The sequence below is a fragment of the Schistocerca gregaria genome, chromosome 5, assembly GCF_023897955.1.
Source record: "Schistocerca gregaria isolate iqSchGreg1 chromosome 5, iqSchGreg1.2, whole genome shotgun sequence".
NCBI lineage: Eukaryota > Metazoa > Arthropoda > Insecta > Orthoptera > Acrididae > Schistocerca > Schistocerca gregaria.
In genome coordinates, this window is record NC_064924.1 from 655635810 (window position 1) to 655657800 (window position 21991).

Sequence of the window (21991 nt, forward strand, 5' to 3'; positions counted from 1 at the left end):
TCAGTTTCAATCAGACAACGAAGTGCATGAGTGGGTGCAGTTGTGGATTCATCACCAGCCAAATGCATTTTGCGAAACAGATTGATTGTCTCATTTCCTAGTGGGATAAATGTCATAATATGTGATGGTTAATATTGAATGGTCCCATGGTGGTCGGTACTCAGTTTGTATTTGACTGCCCCTCATACCAAATAAGCTTTGAGTTTTAATATCAGTTGCTCTGCCACCACATAGTGATGCAATATCCAAACTACATAAAAGCCCAAGGTGAGCCACATATCCATTCAAGCTGGTAGCTTCGCAGCACCCAACATGAAAAAGGTGTAAGCAGTCTTCACACTGTCTCACTAGTCTGCAGCAGTTTCCACAATTGTTCATTGTGATCTTTTATTGCTTTAAGATAGATTATTATTTAGCAGTTTGTGTTCAATGAAAAATTCTGATTATACAACTTTATATGGTACTGTTTAATAAAAATAACTGACTCATGATACATGTCTAATTTATAAGAAATACGAGTATATGATATGCAAAAATTGCTAAATTAGTTAAATGTTTGTTGTATCCTTTATGCGATATGATCACCACTAGGTGTGCACATTGAGACCTAATTAAGACACATTCACTATAGAAGTAAAAAATGAACAAACTCGATGGGAACACAGTGTTCTTTTTATCGTCGAAATTGATAAAGAGCTCACACCTGTTCTGCATAAACATTTAAAATGCTGACTATTGCTTACAACACCACCACAGGACATACTTAGCTTTATTGTCCTTGTAACTCAACTATTACCACCATCTGACAATGTAAGTTCCAAAAATACAAGCATGCTAACACTTATACAACTGCACTTAAACTTTACTGATAGTTAACTATCACTTCCACAGCAGTCTCCCCCGCCCAAAAAAAGCATCCCGTTACACCTGTATGATACAGGTCCCACACACTGGAGCAATATTCTAGGATGGGTTGCATGAGTGCTTTGTAAGCCACATTTCCTCAACTTATGTTACAAACCTATTTGCTGCTTATCTTGATTTGTTTACAGGACTGTGGAGTCAGAATCTCTGCTGTTAGAAATCACATATTTCTATATTAAAAATACAGCTACACAAATGAGCATTCAATGTTCATAAAAATTTAATTTGCATTTAGAAAAACACAATAAATACGGCATGTGCTTACAATAACCGCACCATACCAGATCTTTTTAAAAATTATTACAGTTTTTAAAAGCATGTCACCATAAAATACCAACAACCTGAAATATAACTTGTTATAAAAGCATATCATTTAAAAATTTAATGTCAGTTACTTGACATTGTGAAACGTACATATGTAACAAAACAATGGATCAGAATTTATAAGGCAACAAAAATCAGTGAAGAAATAAATATCTGTAACCTATTGAAGAGAAGCTGAGAATTGTTACAAACTAAGTTACTGCACTCATGGGTAATGTGATATTGCAACTCTGATCCACATACACTGAAAGAACATGCTGACCCTAATCTGTAATAAAGCAATGGGTAAACCTATGACAATCATGGCTATTATTGCTTTTATTTGCTATTAGCAGCTTCATAATTTTTTTTAATCTGAGTTAAATTCATTTATGTTTAGCGCAATAAACTTTTAAAAATGGAAAATGATGTTCTTTGACTTTACTCACTTTGCTTAACAATTGACAAAAGTCAGGTAAAAAATTAGACACCTCATATAAAATTATAAACTACAAATCTGATAAAAATCCTACATCATACTAAAATAGTATGTAAATATTCAGTTTTTATTCATGTCTCACTAAAGATTATGTAGGATTTATATGTTGCTTATAATATTGAGAAAGTCAACATGAGATTTAATTGAAACAAGTGTAACTTTAAACTGCTTTATAATCTGTAGTTATTTTTTTTCCAGGTACACGATAATGGAATATAAAAATATCTGGGACAACAAACTTGTCACAATTAATGTTTAGAAAATAGCTGTCAGGAGGGATGATGTAGCACAAAATCATTTTGCTTTTCTATAATATTTGGCAGGCACCTAGAAATGCTACCAACGGGTTACTTATGATACAGCAAATTACCATTTGACAAAGCTCTCACTTTATCTTCATCAAAAAATAGCTTTCACACATTTTAGTTATTTTAAACATGCTTTCAAATACACCAGTTGAAATCAACTTCTTCATACTTATTCATGGTTACCAGTAATACCAGAAGACAGTAAAACAACAATACACAAGAAGGCACTGATTCAATGACTAGAATGTGTTGTTCCACCTGCTGCATTTGTCGAAATAGAACTATATTATTACAAATCTTAAGTTGGATACTTAAGAGGGATGCACCAGTAACTATGTCTTAGATACGGTTTCTTCCACAAATCCGCTTCTTCCATCAAGTTAGCACACAACTTGTGACACAAGAGGACATCAACACACAACAAAATTTATTACACTGTAATATATGTCATAGTTACTAAATTACTGGTACATATACAGTGAACAGCATAAAATGATTTTTGCAATTATTCGTTTCACTCTAGTTTCTCTCTTTTTGTTGCCAAGAAATTATAAATTCACAATCAGTTCATCTGACTAGAGCTGGAGGGAGGGAGGTCGGGAGGGGGGAGGGGGAGGGGGGGGGGGAGAGAGAGAGAGAGAGAGAGAGAGAGAGAGAGAGAGAGAGAGAGAGAGAGAGAGAGAGAGAGGGGGGGGGGGAGAAAGGATGAAGGGGGCAGCATTTCCCTTACTCTGCACTTATCTACAGCATGTTCTATTTCACACAAATGAATAACAAACCTTTTTGTGAATTTTAACTTACTTTTAACTTTCTCTTCTTGTTTTAAAGCATGAAGGTTTAGACCACCAATACTGTAAAATTACTCAGGGCTTACAGCTCTTAACAGGACGAGATGAGTGCACACAACATAACCACTGTGGCAACTAAAACTCACATAATACTTTGAGTCCCCTGTAGGCCTATATATTACAATGGATGGAATTTACAAACATCAATAACAAGAATTGTGCTTTTATAGTCTTCAGAAGTTCCTTTTGTAAATAATTTGCAGAGAACTATAAAAATAATTTAAAAAATGACTAGCAAAAATATAAATGTAAGACTTTTTCCTTCAATATTAGACTTTGCAGTCTCATGCTCAGCAAGTTAATGCCCACATCACCAAAACCTCCAACATTTTGAAGAATAATGCAACAAACAGTTTAATGTCAAGATTGCAGGGTAATAAGATGAAGTCTTTCAGTTTCTGCCTTCAGCAGCATCAGTGTGTTTTCTATTTTGTCAGTGATAACTTTTCTTGCCTCCTGTGGAGGGACATTACTTTCTCTGAGACCATGCAGCATATTTCTGAAATCAATAGGTTTACCAAAATTTAAAGTCACTTTCTTTCCCATTCGTAAAATGTAGGGTGGAGTGTTTGGCAATATGTTATCCATTCCAATATGGCACATCGGAATAACGAGTGGAAGTTTTGGGCATTCATATATCAGACGCCCAATACCCCATTTCAATCTCATGTATTCTTTGGCCATATTAACACGTCCTTCTGGAAACACATGAATCCAGTTGCCCTTTGACAGCTGCTCCAGACAAAAATCTAATGCTTGCTGAAACAATTAATTTAGAGCATTACTTGCCAACATATTATCTCTATCAAAAAATAAGCAACATCAATAATGTATGTACAAACCTGATATACACCTTTCCCTCTAACTACAGGTACACATTTTCCCAACATAAAAAAGTACGAATGAAACATATTTGTGAAGCATATGTCGTGTGCCGCCAAGGACCATCTCATGATTTCACGATTCAGTAAATGCTTCAAGCTTAAACAACCTGAAATACAAAATATTTAGTTATGAATACCCTGCAAATGCATGATCAGATAAAGTCATTCACAAGCTTTAATCTTATGAAGGCCGTGCTTAAGAACAATTAAACTACTACGTGGTGTGCATTATATGGGAACTCCAAGAATAAAACAAGGTGTCTAAAGTAAAATTAAACAAAAATTGTGAGGAAAGCGTACATACTTCCATGGCATGGACAATAAGACTCTTTACACAGGAAAAAAATATCTTTCAAGTCCATTGGTTTTACTCAAAATGGGTTGCAAGTATTGGAAATGAATATTAGTTTTGGAGATAATACTACATGCTTCTACACTGTACACAAGTCGTGTATAGGGGATCATAATACACAAGCTTGTTGTATTGATAGTTTGCAGCCGCCAGCAGGATATATCTTGAGCGTCATAAAGCACCTAGCATTAGTTTAGGTAGTGAAAATCTTGTATGCTGGGTAACCTGCAGTTCGTAAGTATTAGTTAAATGGCACCATCAGCTGCATATCAAAATATTTAATTGTCAGGCCAGTATCTGGACACACAGCTGACCATCAGTAAGACATAATGGCTCAATGTATAGCAAGAGGTCTTTCACCAAGTTTTACTAAGGTTGTGCACAGTTAACTGGAGAGATTGTTGGTGGAGGTTTTAGTGTTGATTTTTTGCCAGAAAACTATAGGGCACCTAGTGTTGTTGATGGCCAGTTTCAGATTTACTGTGGAAAACAATAAAATTCCCTACAAGGATTGAAGGACATAGTGCAACAGCTATTGACAGTTTTATTTTAGACCTAACAACCTGCTGTGATTTAGCTGTAAAAGTGATAGTCAACTGTTCATCTGATCTTGATGGTCAAATGTTAGGTCATAGACGAAAGGCATTGCATCTCAGAATCATCAAAAATGTTTAAAGAAAAGTTACATTAAGAATGGTGAGGAATTATATATTAAACAGAGTGTTGATGCAAAATTTAACTCTTTCTTAAAAATATTCCTACAGCACTTTTGGTCTTGTTTTCCCTTAAAACAACCAAAATTAAAATAAAACAGAAGCAAGAATAATGGATGGATAACTTCTGGTATTAAAGTGTGTAGTGCTACAAGGAGCGAACTCTTTCTAATCCAGAGGACAAGGTGTACTTGAAACTTTAAATTTCAAAATATAAAACAGTGCAAGAATAAAGGAAAAATTATTCAGAACATTATTTAAAAAAAAAATGTGACTCAAATGAAATGAAGCACCCCAGAAAAAAGTTTTGACTGGAACAATGTCACTTTCAAAGCATTGACCACCAAATTCCATAATTAGTTCCAGTAAACACTGCAGTCAGTAGTAAACTACTGAATATGGGTTCCTGTACACACTGCATGCACAACCATCAGACATTAGCTTAAGAAATACAATAACTGACAAGGAGATGAGGAAAAGCCAACCAATTAGACTTGTATTAGTCTTGTTTGGCATGTCATGTGTGTACCATCTAAACTGAAGGATCTTTGAGAAAATTGCATTTAAATTCATGATGTACATTCAACTCAAAATTGACAGGACCAACAGACAACTTGAACTCATTATTATATATGGCACCCACAAATGGGTATTATCAGAAAAATCAAGAATGAAAACTTTTACGTCTGCTGCTTATATACCCATAAAGCTAACAACACCCTTCAATAAAAGCAGGGCAAGCCGAGCATCCAAGGCACTTAGGTGGAAAGTAGAGGATTTGTTTTTGATTCCTACATAAGTAAATCAATTAGGAAGTAACAAGATATGTAATTTTTTTAATTATTTGGATTAGTAAAGAACTAAAATTTTAATCATGGTTGTTTTGTTCACTCCAATCCTCATATTTCTTTCAACAACTGGATGGAAACAGACAGTAAATATATTTGTGGCACCATGAACATCTAAGGCATGCAATCTTTGTACAACTAAATTATTTTTTCCTGAGATTCAGTGGACTAGAGACTTAAATTACATTTAAAAATATTTGTTTTTCAGTAATTAATTTAGATATGTACCACGCATAGGATAACATTGCCTGAAAAACTGGCACTCAAAGTAATGAATGATAATATGGGTTGTTACTGTGTGCACACTGCTGCGCAATATCTGCTGGCTTTTCAAGCACAAATTGTAATTATGAGGCCTCTAAATTAAGTTTTAACTTGTCGATAAAACTTAACATCTTACATTGCTGATAAATTTTAACAAAGCAGTTTGACGATATTACTTCTACTGTGCAAGTTGGGTGACCCTTGTCATCTATAAACATGTCATTGACAGTATTAGTTCATCCACCTCAAGAAATCAATATGACACAAAACTTGTTTTCAGCAATGTACAGTTCTGAAACATTCTCAAGATATATTTTGTAAATTGTGCAAAATATCTTAAGAGTCCTTTATTTTAGCTGATACACATGTGATCTGCCATGATCTTCCAATCATGAGCCAAACTGGTTGGATGTGTCCGAGGCCTTGTAAGCACATTACAAAACAAAAATGGAATAATTCATCTGGTTACCACGGCATTTCTCAAAGAATGTTAAAATCTTGTGTTGATTTAATAGGATTACTCCTACATTATCATTGTAAACAATCAATGACTTTGGGAATATTTCTTGACAGGCTCAAATATGCTGTGGTAAAAAGTGGAAGTGGCCTAAGATGATTACTGACTCATTTAAGTGAGCAGAATTTGTTAACTTCCTTCTTTCAGTTTGGCCTTTGTAAAGGCTACACAACAGAGAAAGCAATGCACCACCTCACAAACTAAATGCTAAAAAAATCTAAACAAGTAAAATTAAGCTGTTAATTCTGTGGCCTCACAAAATCCTTAGTCGTGTGGATCACAAGATTCTACTCTGCACACTACGGTGTTACAGCATTAACGGCGTATCTCCTGCATATATGCAGTTTTACATTCATAACAGAAAGCAATGGGTCTCGTTAATAGACTTTATCTCAGGCATGAAAACAACTGCAGAATGGGAGAATATAATATTTGGAATGCCACAGGGATTGGTACTGGGCCCACTCTAATTTTTAAACTGTGTAATGATCTTCCAATGACTTTAAAGGCAGTTCATGAACTATAATGTTTGCTGACAGCAGAAGTGTATTAATTAAGGTTCCAAACACAATCTTGGCAGACAAAGCTCAGATGCAAGCTGAACATGCCAGTCAGTTATTTAAACAAATTAACTTCATCTCACCACAATGGTCAGGGGCCCACAGCTTCTTGTTCTTCTACCTCAGTGCCTTTCCTTCCAATAGGTGTCTGATCTCTGCTTTAGCAGTGAGACGGCTGCATTTAGGAGATAGCACATTGCAACAGTATTTTCCATGTGGCAATTTTTCCATGCAGCACCCTTGGCTGCTTCACCTGTGGTCTCATATCCCTGTGATTCTCACATGCCCTTGCACCCAGCAAAATGACACCTTCTTCACCTTCCTCTGTAAAGAATGAAGGGTGACCTCAGAGGGCTTGCGTATCCACTTGGTACATGAAATAGTTAATTTGAAGGGGACCTAGGAAATTTAAGAAGGTGAGAAATCTAGTCACATGATTAAATAAAATTCTTTGAACCTTGTCCATCAATATTGAGATAACTTCTCTTTTCTCCGGAGACAGTGACTGTAATTCCTGTGAAGGTATCTATCCGTGTGAGTTGGATTTCTGCAGACTTTATGTCCTAAAGTTTTGTCAGGTTTTCTAAGTACTTTTACACATAAAAATGAAATTTGACCTACACATTCTCTTTTTCCCCAGTGAACTTAATATTAGAAATTCAAAAGCACAGAAACAACTTTAACAGGAAAGAAGAATTGAAACTAGACAAGTTGTGGACCTAAGCACTAAATAAAACATACAGCATCAACTCTTTCCGACTACAGGCTCCATAACATACACCAGTGAGACTTCAAAATCTTCTGCATCCGTCTGATGGTGAAGCAAATCAACTGTTAGATAGACACACACACACAAACAGTATCACTGAGTTTGTTTGAGACTGTAACTGTTTTATGACTTGTTGACACCTCTTGTGATTTCTATAGCACGGGAAGATGAAATGTTAGGCAGAGGATTACGCAATGGACCATGGTCTTATGTCCATTAAACAAATATCAGAAACTATAAGAATTACGCCTGTCTCATTTTGTTTATGGGTAAAAGGATGCAGACACAGTTAAAATTTATACAAACATATCTTTTCCCAACAAATAATTGAAACCAATCGTTTGGTTGCTTAATTGTCAGCTGCAACTGACTATCAGTCACAAACATTGAGGACGGGCAAAATATAGGAAAGCTGTCCACAAACAATTGACTAGAAACTGACTAAGGAAACTGTGGTGTCGTCCAAAGAGTGAGGTATCAAAGCAAGGCTGATACCTTGCAACACAGCCACATGAAGAGAGTTGCTGCAAGCTGCAGTGAAGAACAAATGACAATGGCTTCGCCACCCCCAGAAAAGTTTCGCTACACTGCTGCATTGACTCTTCTATTTACAGCCAAACACAGTACTACTCAGCACAGTACACAATCACTGGATAAGACAACAGCATCGTCTTCTAATAGGCTAGCGGTGTGATCAATGCATCAGACAGAATACTATGTGGAAGTTATTGTTAAATGTACTCAGAGTAAGAGACCTGTATTTTGTCTCTATCAAGTGACAGACTGAAGACATTCCTATGGAAAGAGAAAGTACAAAGTTAAGTAATTGTTCTTATCTGGTTTTTAATAAAGTGAACTATAATGAGTTATAGTAAAGTGAACTATAATGAGTTATAGTATCCACTCATTCTCCTCCTGGAGTAAACCAAAGTACCCACAACTGTAATGTTGTGTGTAATTTCATCTGGTATGACAAAGACAAAAACACAGTTACAGGAAACACTGTCATATTATAATAGATATAAATATTGTTGCACTGCTATCCCCATCCAGACTAGAGTTAAACAATGCTTCATAAAACCAAACTGGAATTAAGTAGTTTCCTAGACCAGAAGGGTCAGGTCGTGAAGTGATTCACCATGCATTCTCACATCTTTACCACACAGGTGGTATGTTGCTATGGTATCTGTTGGGCAACAGAGTCCTTTCCTGGATTTGAGGCACAGGTGGAAAGGGGAGGGGAGGGAGTGCAGCACATAAATACTAACAAAACTTCAGATGGACATCCTCCATGAGTTGTGAAAGACTTGGGCCTGCTAGATTTGATTAAAAACAGCTAAGAGGATTTCTTTTGCCTGATTTTAAAGATGTTTGAACTGTATCTGCTGTAGCCTTCTAAACCTCAGATACTGCACAATACAGATCCAAGATGGAAAAATCAAGTTTTTTCCATTAATGCCTGATGATGATAAGTTGAAACCTGGTTTTAAGTGATATTACCAAACTATATACTAACGTATCTGTTCAAACAACCATTGACATCACTGAAAAAACTTACGTACTTTCAAAACAGATATTTCTGATGAACAAATCACTGACTCAATTCGTTTGCAAAGAATAGTAGTAAAATACGACTGTCTTGTTTTCAATGGCAAATTATACCATCAGCCTGATGGCCTGGCAATTAGTAACCCACTGGGAGGCATCTTGGCTGATATTTTCATTAATTCGCAGGAAGACAAATTCTTCAATAATTTTTCAGCTCCTGATCTTGGTATTTTGTTGCATGCTCAGCACGTAGATGACTTTTTGATCATACACAGTGGTTCCCAGCAAGGAATTCAGCATTTGTTTGAAATATTTAATAGCCCTCAGGAAAAAAATAGTTTCAATTGTGAGTTGGAAAATAGTGACCATCAGCTTATTTACTTGTACCTCAGTATTGCTATTCACTATGACAGACTTACTTTCGGTGTTTTTCAAAAAGCCACTAACACAGATCAAATTGTGCCCGCTAGTTCAGTGGATCCTCATTCCCATAAGAAAGCATTTTTCCATTCAGCCATTCATCGTGCAGTCTCTATACCTTTGACACCTGACAAGCTTAATGAAGAGATGAACAATTTCATATAAAAATCTGATTAAAAATATGGATTCAGAATTGCCTTTTCCAAGAACAATAACTTGCAAAAAAAATCTCATTCACAACCTCAAGTCCACAGTTGCTCCGATGCACAATTCAGGAGTGTATAAAATCACCTGTAATCAGTGGCGGATACAGAAAAACCTCAAGAATGAGCTGCTCAAGTTATTTTCACTTACCTTTACTTTTACCATAATAAAAAATAATCAAGTCACATGCAAAGGTTAAGAAAGTTTTATTTAAACTGATTATACACATATACGAGACAATGCCATCTTATGATATAAAAAAGTTACAATTGTGGTTCTCTTCCTTAAATGATGAATTCTATGCAGCTATTCTTTCTGGGAAATTGGTTAATCACATTGTCAAGAAGACAATCAATGTCATGGTGAGTGGTCAACAGAGCTAAGCCAGTAAATCGATCCCTATGTGCCAGACAGAAGCGTATAAAATATGACGACATGGATGCACGTGCTACTAGGAAAGTACAACTACGTGATAACTCGATTTAGTCGAGTTGACTGACGAAAGAAATAAATGAATAGCGTGCGGGGTAGGAGTAGCACGGGTGGCAGTGTGGGCGGCCCTACGAAGGGGTGGGGTGGGGGGTGCTGCGGCCCCCACATGTATCTGCCACTGCTTGTGATATGTGTTCTGCTTATTATACAGGAGAAACTGGAAGGTCTTTTAGTGTCAGGTACAAGCAACATTTGTTGGGAAAAAGAGGCACTCATGTACACAATTCCACTTTTGCTGATCATCTGCTAATTTCCGGACACAAACTGGAACGCAATGAAGAAATTTACATTTCACATAGAAAAAGCAAATGTCATAGGCTCGATATACTCTAAGAGCTGGAGATTTTCAAGCAAATTTCTAAGAATGATGGCCTCATTCTCAATGAACAGTTACATCTGTGTAACAAAATTTTTTTTCTATGGTTTCAATCCACTGCTGATGGAATTTTGATTCTTCTATATTTTACTATATTTTCCCTGCATCTAATTTCAAAACATTATTTTCTTCTACTCTTATACATATGTGCTGCTTAATGCACATATTTTCTGAATTGTACAACTGTTTGTAAAAAATTTTCTATATGATTCTGTCCTTTATGTAACAGTAATTTCTGTAAAGCTTAACAGATGGCTCTATTAATCTGCTTGACTACTGTGTATTTTCAGAAAGACATTAACCTCTCTTAATATTTTGTTTTTAAAATTAACTGTCATTTTTTCCATTTATTTGTGTTATAATGTTTCAACCTGGTAGGGTGCAACTCATACTGTTTTCATGGCAGCAATGTAAGCCAATAGGCCACTCAGTCTGCTGCTGTTCCCAGCTAGGCACACAAGGCAAAGGCTAGAACCTTTTCTTTTCTTTCTTTCTTTTTTTAACTTGACTTGAGCATAGCTGCTCAAAATTGTAACTAGTGCTTTTCAGTAATATAATTTTACATAGGTAACCTGTGTGCTTCATGAATATTGTCATCTTCGTTAATGTGTTTTTTGTCACACTTGATTTTCCATGTATTTATTATAGAATTTAACAACATTTAATCTGATGAAGACACCCCTCGAAGGTCTCAAAACCTAGATCAATGTACCTACTGTTTATGTGCATCCGGTTGGCTGTTTAATCCTATACTGAAACTAGTGTACTGTTGCTGAGTAACAGCCATGGTCAAAATGTAGTCAATATATCTTACATGGTCTTCATATATGATGCATCAGGTTCTGAACTGGACACAGGAAATCTTTTTGAAGAATAACAGCAATGTATTATCTACAGACTACCTAGCAATACCCACAAAAATTTAACTGGCATGGAACACATTTAAGACTTACCAAATGGAACAAAAGGATACTTTGTGTAGCCCAAATTGCTGTCCTTAACTAAGGACAGAGCAATTATGTTTGGTTATATTTTAAATGAACAATGTAAGTATATTCAAGTCTACAATTATGCACCCCAGTAGAGGAGTTCCCTTTTGTAATCCATGCTGTTCCCTGAAAGGATCCAAAATTCACTTACTACTATGTCAGCATGTTAGTGGTTATAACTTCTTTATTAACTGACAGAACTTGTTTAAATGTCATGTGTGGTCTCTACAAAGATGTTTTACATCATCCCTCCTCCGAACATCTCCCCCCCCCCCCCCCCACCCGCCAGCTCCAAGTAGCTGTTAAAAACAGGTGAGGTAAGTAATCTGTTGCCATGATAATAATCCAGACACAAAGCTTTCTTATTCCAACAATGTTACTGACTTAGGTACATTGTTAGCATGGCTAACCAATCCACAGTGTAAAAACATAAGTTCACAAAGCTTATACTAAGGATAAGAATTTCTTCTGATGGAGAGTCTTGATAAGAATATTCAAATTCTTTATGATCTCATCATTCAGAGAGGGAGGGAGAGAGAGAGAAGGAGAGAGATATGGGGGTTGCTGTGCTCTGAAGTGTGTATGCCATCACAGCGTACTCCAAGTGTTGAATCTATTCTCAGAAACATCAGCAGTAAAAGTGGTTTAAACAAAGAAATTTTTCCACTGGTCTCCTACAGCATACTATACAATCTTGCATTTTTGGACAAGTTTTTTTCTTTACGAAATAGGAGTGCCAAATTCATGATACGTAGATGCAATGATTTATTTTGCTTTGAATTTGTCTTTATTCTGAATTTTGTATTTTTACAGTCCTAACTAGTAAATCGAAAGAAAAGAAACAAAACTGAAAAGCAGAACTACAAATAGTTTTCACTAAAAATGCAACCATTAATAAAAAAAAAAAGGATGTCTGCTTTCAAGGTAAGATTATTGTCCATTGGTGGTATCTGCAACTGTGGCTTTAATTAATAATTAAGGAGAAGAAGAAACTGTAAACATTAACAATGTCTGGTCATGATTTCATTTTAACCATCATGATGTCAAAATGTCTACATTACAACTTCTGCCAATATCAAGCCTACTATCCATCAACAATGTTTATTTTTTTTGACAACTGTCATCCCATACACACCAAAAAACACCTTCCCTATAGTCTTCTAACCTGTGGACAGAGCATCTACAATTGCGAGAAATGCCTTGCCCACTTTGCCAAAAGTCTCACCAAGGCAAGCACTATCCCCTAAACCAAGTACACAGACAAATTTCGTGCACCATATACTCCACACGCCTAATCCTCCTGCCAACTGCAAGAGCTTGCTGCAAAGAAGCAATCCCTTCATCGCCCATTATCATCAAGACAGGAACAACTGAACCAGACCCTTCATCAGGGCTTTGACTATCAGAAGTTTGAATTTAACAGTAGAGATAGTCTGCAAAATACAGCAGAGTCCTCTAACTGAGGAGGTATCTAGAATGGTGTCCCAATCTTTGTTCTCTTATTGTTCTTAATATATGTTAATGACTTGCCACTCTATATTCATGAAGATGCAAAGCTAGTTCTTCTTCCTGATGATACAAGTGTGGAAATCACACCCAACAAACAAGAATCAGCTGAAGAAATTGTAAATAATGTCTTGCAGGAAATTATTAAGTGGTTCTCTGTAAATGGACTCCCACTACATTTTGAGAAAACACAGTATATGCAATTCTGAACAGTAAATGGCACCATTGATAAATATATACTTTAACAGAAGTATGTTGCTAAGGCAGAATATTCAAAAATTATGTGTGTATGCATTGATGAGATGTTGAATTGGAAGAAACACATCGATGATCTGCTGAAATGGTTAGGTTCAGCTACTTATGCTATTAGGGTTATTGCAAATTTTGGTGATAAACATATCAGTAAATTAGCCTACTATGCCTATTTTCATTCACTGCTTTCATATGGCATCATATTTTGGAGTAATTCAACATTAAGAGAAAAAGTATTCATTGCACAAGTGTGTAATCATAATAATAGCTGGAGTCCACCCAACATCACCTTGCAGACATTTATTTAAGGAACTCAGGATATTCACAATATATTTGCAATACATATATTCATTTACAAAATTTGTTATTAATAATCAATCCCAATTCAAAAACAACAGTGAAGTGCATAGCTACAACATTAGAAGAAGGGATGATCTTCACTAGTCTGGATTAAATGCGACTTTAGCACACAAAGCTGTGAATTATGCTGCCACAAAAATCTTTGGTAATTTGCCAAATAGCATAAAAGCCTGGTAGAAAACAAATTAAAAGAATTACTGAATGACAACTCCTTCTACTTAATGGATGAATTTTTAGATATGAAGTAGTAACTATAAAAAATTAAAATAATTATTTTGTGGTAAGAAAACTTATGTTAAAGTGACATGATACACATCATTACAAAATTTCATTTTCATGATCTACGGAACAAGCATTAAAGTATGTTTGTATGTACTGTGCCCAGAAATAAGGGTCATCCTATTAACAATCCTTCCCAACCCTCTTGAAATGGTATTATGCTGCCCACCATACTTACATAACAGCCTAGTCCATCGCTACGCCACTCCTGTTCTCAACCCCTTGCCTCAGTGGAAGACCTACCCAATTCTCTCACCCAGCACATACTATCCCAGTCCCATCACAGGTTTATGCGATATGAGGCACAGCTACCTCTGAAAGCAGCCATCATATACCAACTCTGCTGCAGTTTCTGCACAGCATTTTTTGTGGGCATGACAGCCAACCAACTGTCTGATCTGAATTAATTGCCATTTCCCAACTGTGAGCTAGAGCAAGGTTCACCAATCAATGGGAGAATATGCTCCTGAATACAACGTGCTTGATTTATGTCTCTTGCTACAGAAAAGTTTTAGGAATGGTTGCGTTTTAGTTCCTTAGAAATATCACCATCCATATTTCCGTTTGCATTTAAATGTGACATATTACAAGAACCATGAATGGTGTTATTGGGTTCTTTTCACATTCTGGTCCAACAAGTTCTCTAATACCTTTGCCCCAATATCAACCAGAAACTCACTTAGTCCATACTTATGAGGTAAGGAAATTAATATTATGCATTCAATTATGGGAGGTTTGTAGGTGGTGCCTACTCACGAGTATGTCTTAAGCTATATTGTATACTAACATAGCCGTATATGGACTACAGTTGCAGTTGCCATGGCTCGCCACTAATTCTGCCCTACAAATGCTTGACAGATGCCAGTATAATGTGATAAGATGCTGCTTGACCACTCTGCAGTCAACCTCTGAATGCTCTTCTTTTCAAAGCTAATGCCATCAAAAACCCAGACAACAGTATGTTGGCTCCAAATATCTACTTAAACAAGCACTATTTGGGCACAACCCTTTGTTTATGAGGATATGGGCATTGCCAAAGGCATGTTTCACAAGTATACACTGGTTTGTAAGGGAACTTCTGTCATCAGCAAATATCTTATGACATCTTGTAATTGTCATCAAACAGAAATGGTATCACACTGTACATTGAACCTGTTATGGACTTTGCAACTGTTAAAGGATTTTTTAAGTGGACGGGAACATCTATACAAAGATGGATCATGTCCTTCAGATGGTGTTGACAGAATATATTGTGTTGTGTGTTATGTTATGTGGTTTATTCATCTCATTACATACAATTTTCAAATCATTTGATTTTATGTACAGGAGACATGTCAAGGTTTACAAAAGAAACTTTTTTCACTTTTTTAAAGAGAAATACAAAAGTTTACATTATATTTTACATATGTACATAAAATAATAAATGTAATACAATCCCTGTGTTCAGATTGTGAAGCTGTCCTCAATGAATTCATCGACAGAATAATAACACTTTTCCACCAGGAGAGTAAAGAGCAATCTTTTCAGTGAACCAATTTCCATTTTGAATATATTACTGCCTTTTATTTTATTGAAAATTTTTATCCCCATATACTCTGGCGTTTGGGCATAAAGTTTTAAATGATGTGTTGAAAGTTTGAAGTTATCTCTGTGGCGGGTGCTGTAGTTGTGATCAAAACGGAAAGTGTCTAGTGTATGTTGATTTCTGGTGAACAGACATGACATAATAGTCAATTCCGACTCTCTCCAGCAGCCTGGGTCCTTACAATGGAGCTCACTGCAATACTAGGAGTGCAATGTTCTGAATGCTTTAATAAATATACAATCATCATTTTGACACAGCTCTAGACCACAACAAGAAACTCACCATGCTATTGGTAAAGGGGCATCAAGGCTTAAGGGGCAATGAAACTGTCGATAGTATCACTAAGCACTATCCACTGTGGGACAAAAACATAGTAACACATTCTTTACATTGACCTTTTACAAAGAATGCTGTAGCAGACATTATGAAGCTCTGCTGCCATGAATCTCTTCATGACCGTGATATTCCCTTGGTACATACCACAGAAAGTTTCTGGTCACTATGTTCCATCCCCATTTTTACTATGGATGGTTCTGACTTCACTTATATCGGCTCCAACTTCTTTGACTCACCCCTACATGACTGGTGTGTGAAGTAGTACACTGATTACTTAATTTTTGCCTGAACACTGCGATGCTATGCAACAACCAATTTCCTACTGTGCTTAGTGGTTCCGCGGGTAACAACTGACAATCAGAATAAACAACACAATGAGCAATAAATGTCTAGTAAACATGAGCTCTAAAATACATACCTCAGAAGTAAGAGCACTTGTTCATCTTTGATATTATGGAACAGATCTTTTCTACTGGAAGGCCTTTGCTTTCCATATTTTTGGGACGAGGAAGTATTGAACAAAATTAGAAAAGAATGTCTAGTAAACGTGGGGTCTAAAGTGCATACTTTAAAACTATGTGCACTACTTCATCTTCGGTAGAGTGAAACACATCTCTTCTACTGAAGATGTGCTAATAGCTCTTAAGGTATGCATTTTAGGTGCCATGAGCAGCACTGAAGTGGGTAAGGGAACTATTGTTGAGGAGACAAAAATCAAAGTCCATGTTAATTTGGTTGATTAGGATACCCCGACCTGTTGAAGTGACACTCCCCCCACAGTGGATGGTGGGCATTGAAATCCCCAAGGAGGAGAAACGGGTGCGGGAGTTGCTGGTTTAAGGTAGATAGTGCATCATAATCAAGTGGCTGACCTGGAGAGGGGTAGACATTGCAAAGGGTGATTGCCGAAGCCGTTTGCACTCTAGCCACTATCACTTCCAAGGTGGTACGTAGGGATTCCAGTCACTAAGAACATCAGAGCGAACCAAAGTGCAGACCCCACCAGAGGCTACACCAGGGCCAGCACGGTTCTGACAGAATGCCCGATAACCACGGAAAGTTGGAGAGTGGTCATCATGGAAATGTGTTTCTTGGAGAACAAGACAGAATGCAGAATAAGAGGAGACAAGTCATTGTATTTCCGGTAGGTGACAATAGTATCCATTGGAGTTCCACTGGATGATCGTGTGGTGTGAATCCGAGGTAGGCATGAAGGAGCTGAGGAGGAGGTCAGGCCACTTTGTCAGTAATAGTCACCTACAAGGATGGAGTGACATCCATAAATAAGATGTCAGACTCAGGTTGCGAGAGGGGAGTTGGCACTTCCAGGGGGGCACCGGAGCCGCCTTGTCATGGGATTTAAGTTTCTTAGCCTTCTCTTACTGAGGTGGAGGACGGCAGGGCACAGGGGGGAGTACAGGCGTCTGCAAGATCGGCGACCAAAAGAGAGCGGGCGACCTTGGGGCACACAGACGGTGCGCCTCATGGCCGAGTAGTGGTGATAGGTTTCTGGCCTGTAAGACGTCAGGGAAAGGGTTCTTGGGAGGGAGCCCGATCACCAGCAGATGCCGTAGAAAGGGGGGGGGGGGGGCACTTCTTCAGCCGGCGAGGGGGAGTGAATCCCTGAGTGGAGGTCGCGGGAACTGCAGGGGAGGTGGAAGGGAGAGGGGGCGGGGCTGGTGTGAGGAGGAGGAGGAAAGGAAGTATCAGAGGCAAAAGTTGAAGATGGTGACACCGGATGGAGTGTGTCATTCTTTTGGAGAGCCTTAGTGTAAGACAAGCGGTCCAGGGAGTTGTATTCTTCTATCTTCTTTTCCGTCTTGTAAGCCGGGCAATCCGACGTGCGAGGGGAGTGGCGGTCAGCACAGTTGACACACACAGGCATCAGAACACAAGGGCTTCCCTCATGGAATGGGTGGCCACAGTCACCACACAAAGGGTCTGCTGTACAGCGGGAAGACATATACCCAAAACGTAAGCACTGATAACAACACACAGGTGGAGGGATGTACGGCTTCACGGCACATCTGTAGCACATAACCTTGACCATCTCTGGGAGAAGCCAGAATGAAGGTGCCAGTATTGATGCGGTAGTTTTTGCGATCCTTCTCCACACGTCGAATAAAATGAATGCCACGCCACTCCAGATTAGGCTAGAGTTCCTCATCAGTTGGCTAAGATTTAATTAGTGACTGATAAGTTCAATTGGAAAAACAGTGGCAGGAAATCCAAATGTTTTTGTATAAGATTCCAAAATTACTGGAATGATGCAAGGAAACCAAAGATATAGCAAATAAATACGGTGGAGTCTTTACGTGGGTGCGGTAGGAATGAATTTGATGGAAGAAGTAGGAGTTAGAAACAAAGAATGGAAGGAACAAAAGGGAAGAGGGACTTATGGTTTTGCCAACAGTATCTATTTCAAATCACTGTCTTGGCAGCCGCATATTCACAACTAAATATACAGCATAATTCAAAGTAAATATCTTAATTGGAAAGAGCTGTAACTGTTTAAAGCATAAGAATACATTAATAAGAATTACAAAGAATGTAAAAGCCAATTTAATTTATTTTACATACTTTATGGGTAGCAGGAGAAAGAAAACTGGTGTCCTACGGATCGGAGCATGGAATGTCAGATCTCTTAATTGGGCAGGTAGGTTGGAAAATTTAAAAAGGGGAATAGATAGGTTGAAGTTAGATATAGTGGAAATTATTGAAGTTCGGTGGCAGGAGGAAAAAGACTTCTGGTCAGGTAAATATAGGGTTATAAATACAAAATAAAACAGGGGTAATGCAGGAGTAGCCTTAATAATGAATAAAAAAGAGGAGTGTGGATCAGCTACTACAAACAGCATAGTGAACGCATTATTGTAGCCAAGACAGACACAAAGCCCATGTCTTGCACATTAGTACAAGTTTATATGCCAACTAGCTCCGCAGATGACGAAGAGATTGAAGAAAGGTATGAGGGGATAAAAGAAATTATTCAGATAGTGAAGGGAGACGAAAATTTAATAGTCATGGGAGACTGGAATATCATACTAGGAAAAGGAAGAGAAGGAAAAGTTGTATGTGAATATGGACTGGAGGTAAGGCATGAAAGAGGAAGCCGCCTGGTAGAATTTTGCTCAGAGTGTAACTTACTCATAGCTAACACTTGGTTTAAGAATCAAGAAAGAAGTTTCTTTGCATGGAAGAGGCCTGGAGATACTGGAACATTTCATATAGATTATATAATGGTAAGACAGAGAGTTTTCTTTATATGTCAACGTGTTTTCTTTATATGTCAACGATATTTCGTCGGTCTTGTCCTCCTATAAACATCATTTCTATGCCGACAACCTCCAGCTCTACCTAAGCGTCAGACCTGAAGACGTAAACACTGCAATCGCTCTGATGAATGATGATCTGTCTTCAGTAGTGACATGGGCGAAAAACCTGGGGCTTAAATTAAATGCAAAAAAGACGCAAGTAATCTTAATAGCCCATCAGAAATTAATAAGTTCAGATTTCCGCGAACGGCTACCCCCTATTCTGCTCGAAGGTACTCCAATACCATATCAGAAAACAGTGAAGAACTTGGGTGTAACTTTGGACGAGCATCTCAACTGGGCGGAGAATACAGTCGCAGTGTGCCGAAAGACGTCTGCTTGTCTCTATGCTCTCAAAAAGTTTCGGAACATATTCCCACAGGACTTGAAACGCCAGCTCGTGCAAGCACTCATTCTACCGAACCTCCACTATTGTGATGTGATTCAACAAGGCATGAGTAGTGAAAACAAAAGACGGCTAGAGCTAACCATGAATGCCTGTGTGCATTACACCTGCAACATTCGCCGATATGATCATGTTAGTGCTTCATACTCCGAGCTAGGGTGGCTGCGGCCGGACAAACTGCGTGACTACCACACTCTATGTCTACTTCACCGACTCCTCGTCGCGCAAGCACCCCAGTACCTAGCTTCAGAGATTAAAAACCTGTCATGCCATCATAATCGAAACACAAGGTCACTCTTATCTGGTATCCTAACTGTGCCCACTCACAAAACAAAAACTTTTTGCAAACTCCTTCTCAGTTGCCGCTGTCCGCCTCTGGAACAAACTGCCCCTTACCTTGAGGAAAATTCAATCTACTGTGGCTTTTAAGAAGAAGTTGAAGCATTTCCTGCTATCATCCGCATAAAATTCTCCACAAAATTAATGTGCAAGGCCAATCCTCTCATCTATCAAATTGCAAAGCTAGCGACTCCTATCTTGCTCCTGAGATGCCTTCCACTTCATCTATCTCTATTAGCCACACAGTCTTCTTTTCCTTTATATTTTCCTTAATCATGTTTCATCATGTCTCTCTATTCTTCTCCTCCATTCACCATGAGTCTCCCTCATACTCCCTGCTGCCAGCACTCCTACCTAAAATCTTTCTCTTCAATAATGTATTTTTCGAGGTGTACCTTTCTAATTGTTTATCTCACTTTTTGTATTAGATGTAGTTTAACATGCCTACTAAAACATATTACTGTAAAATAAGTAGAATGCCTGGTTAGATGTAAGAGAGGGCCTGATGGCCCTAATCTTGCCAGGTTAAATAAATAAATAAATAAATAAAAATAAATAAATTTAGGAACCAGGTTTTAAGATGTGGACTCTGACCACAATCTATTGGTTAGGAACTGTACATTAAAACTGAAGAAACTGCAAAAAGGTGGGAATTTAAGGAGATGGGACCTGGATAAACTGAAAGAACCAGAGGTTATAGATATGTGGCGTGCAGCGCCGTAAATATCGATATTTGTAACGAGTGTAAGTGTGCTATCTTTGAGATGGAGAGTTTTGGAAGATGTTTTCCGCTAACGGGGAGTTAGCCTCATGGACTTGTATCTGTGTAGACGTGAAGTGCTAATAAATTGTCATATGAGAGAATACTAGTTGTTTACCTACAACTATCACCCAATCCCCTCACTGGTGACCCCGTTTTGTGTAATACGCGTTCAAGTTACGGCACGAAGTGTTATTTACGCGCCTACCGCGTCGGTTTTCTTTTCGCGATCGCGAGGGCCGGTGTTTTAGCTTCAGACAATGGCCTTTCAGCACTCACCGCCGCCCGGATCTCAGCAACATCTTTCCAGCATCCCTGCCGTCGTAGTGGATATGCCGCGAGATCCCTCGGAATCTTTCAGCCCAAACATGCAGTGGAATTCATCGAGTGCAGCCAGTTTCTGCCAACCGCCAACGGTCGCGGACTCTGGCTTTTTTAGCCTAGACTTTTCCACGTGTTCTCCACAGAGTGTTGTTCGGAACATTCCTACTCCTGTGTCGAACGCACAATTCAATACAGTTCGTGGTGTCGAGCGGAATCTTGCCACTTTGGAAAATCCAGCAGTAAATTCAATCCCGAGCCAGTTCCCGCCACGTGTGTATCCTTCCGCGTCGGTTAGTCAACATGTGCTCAATGCTCGCCAAACAGACAATATCACATCGAGTGTGCATCCTTGTGGACATGTGTGGGATCCTTGTGTTGCTCATAATCAAGTCAACAATTCTGTGCTGGACAGTAATTATCCGGACATTTACAACCACCCCCACCATTCACGGCCGAACGAATACAGAGTGCATAACGGACATTCACCGGCGTACGTAAGTACTAGCGGCTTCTCTCCGAGCTATCTAGTCAATGAGAATGCACATTGTGACTACGATTCTCACACTGTTCGTGCGTCCGTCGCTTCTCAGCCGCCCCATCCGGCGTCAAGTGAACTTTGCGATACCCGCATTACAGGACGCCAATAATTCGGACACTCTATCCTCTTCGTGCTCTACTCCCATCTGAAGAAATAGGTGCACCTCCACAGTGA

General features: G+C 38.3%; 1 protein-coding gene across 1 annotated transcript in view; it reads right to left on the minus strand.

Moving 5' to 3' along the window:
* Window positions 1-1126: 1126 nt before the first annotated feature.
* Window positions 1127-21991, minus strand: part of LOC126272674 (tafazzin) — a 36790-nt gene continuing 15925 nt past the window's right edge. Inside the window, exons 3-4 of the mRNA XM_049975694.1 lie at window positions 3725-3873; window positions 1127-3641 (exon numbers count right to left, since the gene is read on the minus strand). Coding sequence (XP_049831651.1) covers window positions 3243-3641; window positions 3725-3873 — 548 coding nt within the window. The 3' untranslated portion in view covers window positions 1127-3242. The remainder of the gene's footprint in view (window positions 3642-3724; window positions 3874-21991) is intronic.